Below are 9074 nucleotides of genomic sequence, written 5' to 3'. Positions count from 1 at the left end.
TCCTTCCACAGAGATATCTTTTACTCTAGTGTAGACCATAGGCTCAAGTCAGTTTCCAGAAGTCTTCATCAGTCTTTCAACATAAAAATTACGCTTGGAATCCCAGAACTTTGGGAGGTGGAGGCGAGAGCATGATCCCAGGGTTTTTATTATTATTATTATAAAGATGTGGGGTACAATCCAGGATTAGGTATACAAACGTTGATTATGCAGGTACCCTTGTTGATGAGGTGTGTGTCCCTCAATTGCCAATCCTACCCCTCCTCCCCTCATAGTTTCCCACTACTGCCAATCTCCCAGGGGTTTAAGACCAGTCTGGATAACTTGGCCAGACCTCCTCTCTACAATAAATAAAAAAAAAATTAGCTGAGTGTGATGGCACACATCTGTAGACCCAGCTACTCAGGCGGCTGAAGTGGAGGGATTGCCTGAGTCATCAGGTCAAGGCTATGGCTCATGCCACTGCACTCCAGCTTGGGCGACAAAGAGAGCCTCCAACTAAAACAAAACAAAACAAAACTCATGCAAACTTTGTTTACCTATACTCTACTCTGTTTTTCCCATTGAACTTATCTCCATCAGATACATTTTTTGTTTATTGTTGGTCTTTTCCTCCAAGCCCACTGGAATGTGAGCTTCATGAAGGCAGGCTCTTTATGTCATTTGTTCACTAGAACTGTGCTTGCCACATTATGGGGAAACAGTACTCTCTGCCCTTATACTCTTACACATCTGCAAGAATTCTTCTCTTTTCTTTTCTTTTTGAGTTGGAGTCTCATTGTTGCCCAGGCTGGAGTGCAGTGGCACACTCACGGCCACCACAGCCTTGACCTCCTGGGCTCAGGCGATCCTTCTGCCTTAGCCTTCCAAGTAGCTGGGACTACAGGTGCACGCTACCAAACTCGGCTATTTATTGTAGAGATGAGGTCTCACCAAGTTGCCCATACTGGTCTCAAACCCCTGGGCTCAGGCAATCCTCTTGCCTCGGCCTCCCAAAGTGCTGGGATTACAGGCTTGAGCCACCGTGGCCGATGCAAGACCTCTTCTCTAACCTACTACAAACCCCTCTCCTCCTAAAAAGAGAAACTTTTCCCCCAATAGATTCAATAAAAGTTCTAGAATTGAATTTCATTGGCCTCACCAGGCTCCTGTGCCCATCTGCAACAAATTACTGTGGCCAAGGGGATGGGCTACATTGTTTGGCTACTCTTGGGTTGTATACCCAACTGGGATAAAGTTTGACCCTTCTAGAGCCACATGGCTGAAAGTGGGGAAGGTATGATTCCTGAAAAGACAATTAGGCACTGCTAAGGATGGAAGGATAGAAGGAATGCAGGGCAGACAAAAGGACAGAGGGAGGAATGCACATTCAGAATGTCTGTGTGTCAAGCAGGTTAAGCCTCCCTAATCTGAAAATCAGAAATCTGAAATGGTTCAAAATCTAAAACGTTTTGAGCATCCATGTGACACTCAAGGAAATGCTCGTTGGAGCAGTATGGATTTCAGATTTTTGGATTAGGGATGCTCAAACGCCATCTACTCTGCAATATTCCAAAATCTGAAAAAATCCAGAATCTGAAACACTTCTGGTCACAGACATTTTGGATAAGGGATACTCAACCTGTTCATACCTTATCCCATTTAATTTGCACCACAACTCAACAAATGGGTGCCATTGTTTTTCAGAGAAAGCAGATTTAGAAAGGTTAAGAAATTTGGGCTGGGTGTGGTGGCTCATGCCTGTTATTCCAGCACTTTGGCAGGCCGAAGTGAAAGGATTGCTTGAGCCCAGAAGTTTGAGACCAGTCTAGGTAAGACAGTAAGCCCTCGACTCTAAATTTTTTTTTTTTTAATTTAGCCAGGTGTGGTGGTATTGCCTGAAGTACCAGTTACTTGGGAAGCTGAGGTGGAAGGATCGCCTAAGCTCAAGAGGTTGAAGCTGCAGTGAGCTGTGATTGTGCCACTACGCTCCAGCCTGGGTGACGGAGTGAGACTGTGACTCAAAAGCCAGAAACTTGCCAGCTAGAAGAAGGTGGTGAGCCAGGACTCAAATTCAGTCTGCTAGGCTCTGGAACAGAACCTACATATACGATCTCTCTCCTTACCCCTATCACTCAGGTTCTATTCATGTGTCACCCTCAGTCATTCACCATGTATTATTGTGATTGGTCCTGTGCTTCTGTAGATATCTGTGTCCCTAAACAACTATATAGTACTCCATTCAGGCCAGGTGCTGTGCCCAGAGTGTGTCATCTTTGTCATATTCTTCCAACCAATGTTGTCTTTCCGATTTCTCCACTTTTCCAGCCTCTCTGTTAGCCCGAGACTCAGCTCTGCTTCCTTCTCTTCCAAGTCTTCCCTGAAGCTTTCCCTGATGTTTCAACATACAGTTATCTCTGTGAACTTTGAAATATACTGCTTGTTCTCTGGGCCAATGGTGAGTGTGTGAATAGAAAGGGAGCAGGAACAAATTACCACTTGGATAAATCCCATGTAAAGATTTTCAACTGGGTAAGAGTCTTGAAAGAGTCCTGAAAAAAGGTTTACTGAGGTCCAAACCAGTTTCTGATGTTCAATGAGCAACTTTCTGTGTTGCTGAAAGGTTTCACTCCCCAGTGTTTGTTAACAAGTTGAGGACAAAGACCCCCTGACAAGAATGCACCTTCTTTAAGATGTCCTCTTGTATAGCAGAATCTGGCACATAGCAGGTGCTCAATCAATATATGCTTACTATTGTGCATCTTTTGTGTCCCAGCTGTCTTGACAAGTTGGCTTAAATCATGCTTTGCAAACCCAGGTTATTTAAATAAAAACCAAGCCCAGTACCATTAAGGCACAAGAACCTTACCCTTTACACGACTTCCCACGAACTTCCATTTGCCTTCCTTCAAAACTCTTGTCTTTTGTTAAGAACCCCACACAAATACTGCCCCTTCCACCAAAACTTGCTCGGCTTTGCAAGGTAGATAATTGCTTCTGCAGTAGTTGGGTCACGTCTCTGAGGCACTGCTTGGGATTGGAATTGATCTGTTTATGTCTGTCGCATCTGCTGGGCTCTGAGCTCCTACAAGTCAGCTGTCTTCTTCACTCTTTACCCAAACCAAGTGCTCATTCCCGTAGGCGTAGTTATAATGAAAATGGTAGGTTTGTGGAATCCTTTGGCCCAGGTTGATTTGCGCTGCACTTGTAGAGTCCACACATTATTATTATTATTTTTTACATATCAAATGTCTTTGAATTCTGTGATACAGTCATAACAACTCTGTGTGACTAAAGATGAATATCGTCAATTTACTAAGGAAAACGTTTCTGGAGGTCAAGCCTCTTTTTCCAAGGTCACGCCGCGAAGAAGCCCTTCACGAAGGTGCACCGGCTGCGAACCGCGGTGGGTGCGCCACGGGCTTTTTGAACTCTCTCAGCTACCGTCGCCGGTCCTCTCCGCTCACTCGTATTCCGCGCCTGCGCGCCGCCAGAGCGCCCGCCATCCTCCATCATTCAGGAAGGACGTTGGTGTTGAGGTGAGTCCGGGTCGTTTTTGCGGCCCCCATTCGAGTCCCCAGAATTGCCGCCTCCCGCCTGCTGCCTGCCTGCTTGCCTGCCTCCGAGTTGAGTCGTGACTTTGCACTGAGCTTTGGTGGCGCTCTGGGCCTCGCCTGCATCGACCCCCGCCCGCCCCCGCTGCCGCTTTAGGGCGGCGGGAGGGCCACTGGGGTCGGGTGGGTCGTGGCGGCCTCGGGGGAGCCGAGTTGGCTGCGGGGGCGGGCGGGTAGTGCTCTGGGAGCCTATGGGCTTCGGAGTCGGCCAGCCAGGGCCGGGTTCCCGCTGCGCTTTTACCCGGTCTGTGTGACCTTGGCGAGGTCATCTGACCTCTGCGGCCTCAGTATTTCACCCTTAAGAAGGGGGCGGTGGGTTTTTCTTTACCGGGTGAGGACCCGTAAGAGTCGGCGTAGGTGAAGCAGCCTGCCACGTCGCTCGGTGTGGGACAGCGCTCGAGATTCGACTTGAAGACCTAGAGGGTCGGCGTGCCTGTCTCAGAAGGGAAAGGGTGGGCTTCCCTTAGCCTCCCTCGCGCCTACGGCCAGCCCACCCTAACCTCCCGACTGCGTCAGCCGAAGCTTTGCGGGGACGGCCCCGCGCGCGGTGGTCTTTATGCCCCCTGGTGAGGTCGGACGGAGACGCTGTTACTTGGCGTGGGCCCTCGAGGCAGCAGCTGGGTTCGCGTGCGAGTTTTAATGTGTGCCGTGTGGCCACGGAAAACACGTACCCCGCTATCTGGCAAGGCTGTTGGAGACTCTTAATGAGTTAATTGTTTTTAGAAGCATAAATGCCATAAATGGGCTTATACTTGTAATTACCTGTATAGAACCACTGCTTATCTTTCCGCTACTTGAGATATTTTTGTTTGTAGTTTTCGTTGACTGATTACTGCTGTTGTGCCGTTATTAGTCGTGTTTATTTAGGTTCAGCATACGAGAGGGGAAAAGAATTGTGCACGAGCTCCTTAGACATCTTATTCTAAATTCTTATTATTTCACCCCAGAAACAAAAAATAGCTCAGAACAATCTGAGCTTTGTAGGGTATGTAAAATTTATCAAGTCCGGAGAGACTTGAATGTGGGATTTAAAGTCAGCTCCTCCCATGCTGGGGAGCTCAGTTGTCTTCACCCTTGATCTTGCTACTGAACTTGCTGGATCCAAAGGCCAATTATAGCCAATCAGTGGCTTATGTTGTTTTAATGTAAATTCTTGGTAAGCAAGTTAGGAATTTCTTAAAATCCCACTTGTAACTGCTGCTAATTGGGAGTGTATATTTAGGCAACTTGAATCCATGCTCCCAGGTAGCCAGCCTCAAGTTTTGGGCTCAAGTAAACTCTGTGCTTAATCATATTTTCTGAATCTCATTACTTAAGGTTGACACACCTGTCAAAGACAATACCATGAGTTCCGGTGCTTTGACGAAACCTCAGATGCGTGGCCTTCTGGCCAAACGCCTGCGGTTTCATATTGTTGGAGCATTCGCTGTATCCTTGGGGGTTGCGGCTTTCTATAAGGTATGTATGTTTGTTTTTTTGCTTTGTGTTTATAAGTCGCTAAGTGTTGTTTATGTTATTTTTCTTTGAGTCAAAGTCTTCTGTCACCCAAACTGGAGTGCGGTGGCATTATCACCGTCACCACAGTTTTGACCTGATGGCTCAGGTGGTCCTTCTGCATCAGCCTTCCAAGTATCTGGGACTATAGACTCACGCTACCATAGTGACTAACTTTTTGATATATTGTAGAGATGAGGTGGTGCCATGTTGCCCAGGCTGGTCTCCAGCTCCTAGGCTCAGGCAGTCCTCTCACCTCTGTCTTCCAAAGTGCCGGGATTACAGGTGTGAGCCACTGTGCCTGGCCTTAAGAGTCTTTTAAAGAGACTTCCCTGTAAAGAATTTCCTTCCCTAACCCTTCCTGTACTTACCTCGATGTGAACCACTTCATATTCCCCAAATAGCTTGTCCTCCATTTTTAAATGAAGCTATGTTAGTTCATTGGCCTGCCATACAGAACCATGGACTGGGAGGCTTAAACAAATTTTCTCACAGTTCTGGAGGCTAGAAATCCATTGGCAGGGTTGATGTCTTCTGAGGCCTCTCTGCTTGGCTTGTGGATGGCTGCTCTCTCTGTCTTCAAGGTCCTCTGTATACACATGTCTGTAGCCACATTTCTTGCTGGGACATAGATCATATTGCATTAGTGCCCACCCTAAGTAGGGCCTCATTTTGCTTAATTATCTCTTTAAAAATCTTATTTCCAAAAAACAATTATATTCTGAGGTACTGGGAGTTAGTACTTAAACACAGGAATTTTGGGAGAACACAATTGAGCCTGTATGCACAGGGGTGTGGAAGATGGTACGGTTGGCCCTTTGTATCAACAGGTAATTGTTTCAAGGACCCCTGAGGATCCTAGATGCTCATGTCCCTGGTATAAATGGTGTAGTATTTGCACATAACCTATATGTGTTCTCTTGTACACTTTAAATCACTTCTAGGTTACTTATAATACCTAATCAGTGTAAATGTTATGTCTAGAATTACACTGTATTGTTTTTTATTTGTATTTTTTTAGTTGTATTTTTTAAATTGTATTTAGTTGTATTATTTTTCCTCCCAAATATTTTTAGTCCTCAGTTGGCTGAATCCATAAATGTGGAACCTGCAGGTACAAGGGCCAACTGTAGTTCTGTCTGGCAACTTGAAGAGTTGTTACGGAATTGCGTTTTCATACTGTACCTTCTGTGGATTTTAACATTATGCCTTTTGTTTTTATTAAAAGACGGCATGTTGTATTTACAACTTTTTCCATAAAAATGTTTATGATAATACGTATTTATCATGCTCCTGTTATAACAGCCCAGGAGAACTGCCTGTCTTGCTTTTGTAACTCTTCATACTTAGTTTTTGTTTGCTTGGTGTCTGCATTCTTTTTTTTTTTTTGAGTTGGAGTCTCACTCTGTCACCCAGATTCGAGTGCAGTGGCTGCTCCCAGCCACTTCAGCTTCGAACTGCTGGGCTCCGGTGATCCTTCCACCTCAGCCTTCCAAGTAGCTGGAACTACAGGCATGTGCTACCATGCCCGGCTAATTTTTTGATTTATTGTAGAGATGAGATCTCGCCAAGTTGCCCAGGCGGGTCTCGAACCCGCAGGCTGAGGCAGTCCACTCACCTCAGCCTCCCAAAGTGCTGGGATTACAGGCTGAGCCACTGAGCCTGACTGTCTGCATTCTTTACTAGGCTACAAGCCTTCTTAAGACAGGTGCCATATTTTTTGTTTACTGTGTCACCCCGTTGTCAGGTGTCTGCCATACAAATAGATACTTAAAGTATCTGTTGAATAAGAGGCAGTGTTGAAAATTGAGTACAGTGTCAGGTAGAGTTCCAGGTGCTTTGGAGGACACAGAGGTCTATGAGTAAATCTCTGTCCTTAAAGAACTAAGAGTCAATTTGGGGATGTGAAAAAAAAAAAAGAGAAGATATTGCAACATAGAACATAAATGAAAAAAATGTGATTTTGAAGGGAGGGTTGTAGTTCACAGTTATTGTGCGTCATAACTCTTTGATAGAGGGTAGAATTTGAGCCTTGAAAGTTAGAACTTGGAGACCAAAGAGGAGGGGAAGCACTCAAAGCACTAAGTGGGCCTGTGCTTTGGAACCCTTTGTAGAGACAAGCACCAACAGTAAATCCTTTGCTTGGTCCTTGAGTTTCCTGCTGCATAGCATATAGTGGGCATGAAGTAAAGGTAGAAAGGATGGATGGATGAGTAAATGAAGTGGGAGACAGAAATATGATGGGGAGCTCATTTCTTGACTGTTATTGTTGTGACTAACGTTCGGTCTTTTGTAACTTGTATGGATTCTTGCCACTACTAACTGGTAACCCACAGAATAGATCTCTTTGTATCATAGGACTCTCTCTAGTGTATAGTGTGCAGTGCCTTTCAAACTTTTAACTTGTGGTAAGAAATATATTATTGCAGCTGGGTGTGATGGCTCACATCTGTAATCCCAACACTTTGGGAGGCGGAGGCGAGAGGATTGCCTGAGCTCAGGGGTTTAAGATCAGCCTGAGCAACATGGCAAGACCTCCTCTCTACAGTAAATAAAATAACTAGCTGGGCATGGTGGTGCATGTGTGTGGTTCCAACTACTTGGAAGGCTGAGGCGGAATGGTCGCCTGAGCCCAGCAAGTCATGGTTGCGGTGGCCGTGACCATTCCACTGCACTCCAGCCTGGGTGACAGAGTGACACTCTGACTCAAAAAAACCCAAAAAAACAACATTATTGCATTGTGTTGCAGTTAACACATACACGAATATATGTGTAGAGCGTTCATATATATTTATGTACATATAACTGAAAGTTTGATGCAACAATTATGTGGTGTAGTCTTAATGTTAAACTTTATTTTTATTTATTTATTTATTTATTTTTTGACTTGGAGTCTCACTCTGTTGCCCAGGCTGGAGTGCTGTGGCACACTCAAGGCCATCCCAGCGTCGACTGGCTGGGCTTGGGCTCCGGCAATCCTTCCGCCTCAGCCTTCCAAGTGACCAGAACTACAGATGTGTGCTATCTTGCCTGGCTAATTTTTTATTTTATGGTAGAGGTGAGGTCTCACCAAGTTGCCTGGGCTGGTCTCTAACCCGCAGATCAAGGCAATCGACTCGCTAGGCCTCCCAAAGTGCTGGGATTACAGACTGAGCCACTGAGTACAGCCTCAATCTTAATGTTAATTTGGTTTTTTAAAGGGTTGGCTAGGATCTTCTAAATTACTCACTCCTAATGGGCGTGGGTAACTTGAAAAGCACTTATCTACCTGCTAATGCTAAAACTTTCATTTCTAAGACCCTTACTGATTTGCACTCTCTATCTTCATCACTCCTAATATACCCATGTCTACAGTCCTTTATTTGCTGTTACCCGGTTCTGCATTCTTCCATGCTCATGGTCGTGCCAGGAATATCTTTCATTGTCTGGCAAATAAGTTTGTTTTTCAAAGCCCACTCAAAAGTTTTTTCTGTGGAGCTGTGCATAGACTCAAGAAAAAAAAAAAGAATCTGAGTTCTCCAGTGCTCTGGGAACATTCACTCCAATCAAACACAAATAGCTAACTATACACAAACACATTGACTCATTTACCAAGCATTTTTTTTACTCTTTGTCACAATAAACTGACACTACGTATCTGGCATGGTACCAGCTCTTAAATTTAATGGAAAACACAGAACCTGAAGCCAGTATTACTTAAAATACAATGTGCCCAGTGCTATACATCGGTCTGGTACAAAGTGCCAGAGAAGTCAGGAGAGTACCACCAAAGAACCCATCAGGAGAGCAAACATAAGCCATCTAGGAGATATAGAAAGAGAGGGAAAAAAAGATTTATTAGTAGAAATTGTCTCATGCTGAGTTCGGTGGCTCAGCCTGTAATCCCGTGCCTTTGGGAGGCTGAGGTGAGTGGATTGCCTGAGCCCGCGGGTTCGAGACCCGCCTGGGCAGTGAGACCTCATCTCTACAATAAATCAAAAAATCAGC

At 45.2% G+C, this 9074-nt stretch overlaps 1 protein-coding gene across 2 annotated transcripts in view; it reads left to right on the top strand.

Annotated features, from left to right (window-relative positions):
- Positions 1–3454: 3454 nt before the first annotated feature.
- LOC103268110 (cytochrome c oxidase subunit 6C-like) overlaps positions 3455–9074 on the top strand; it is a 15626-nt gene continuing 10006 nt past the window's right edge. Inside the window, exons 1-2 of one of the 2 annotated variants that reach the window (XM_008065667.1) lie at positions 3455–3518; positions 4911–5051. In XM_008065667.1, the coding sequence (XP_008063858.1) occupies positions 4938–5051 (114 nt within the window). In that variant the 5' untranslated portion in view covers positions 3455–3518; positions 4911–4937. Of the gene's footprint in view, positions 3519–3555; positions 3606–4910; positions 5052–9074 lie in introns of those variants that run through there. The other variant, XM_021716335.1, reaches the window with a different exon arrangement.

Source organism: Carlito syrichta, unplaced genomic scaffold, assembly GCF_000164805.1.
Source record: "Carlito syrichta isolate Samal-C Ts95f unplaced genomic scaffold, Tarsius_syrichta-2.0.1 Scaffold308755, whole genome shotgun sequence".
NCBI lineage: Eukaryota > Metazoa > Chordata > Mammalia > Primates > Tarsiidae > Carlito > Carlito syrichta.
Note: the sequence above shows the minus strand (reverse complement) of the source record. Positions and strands in the feature narration are given on the sequence as shown.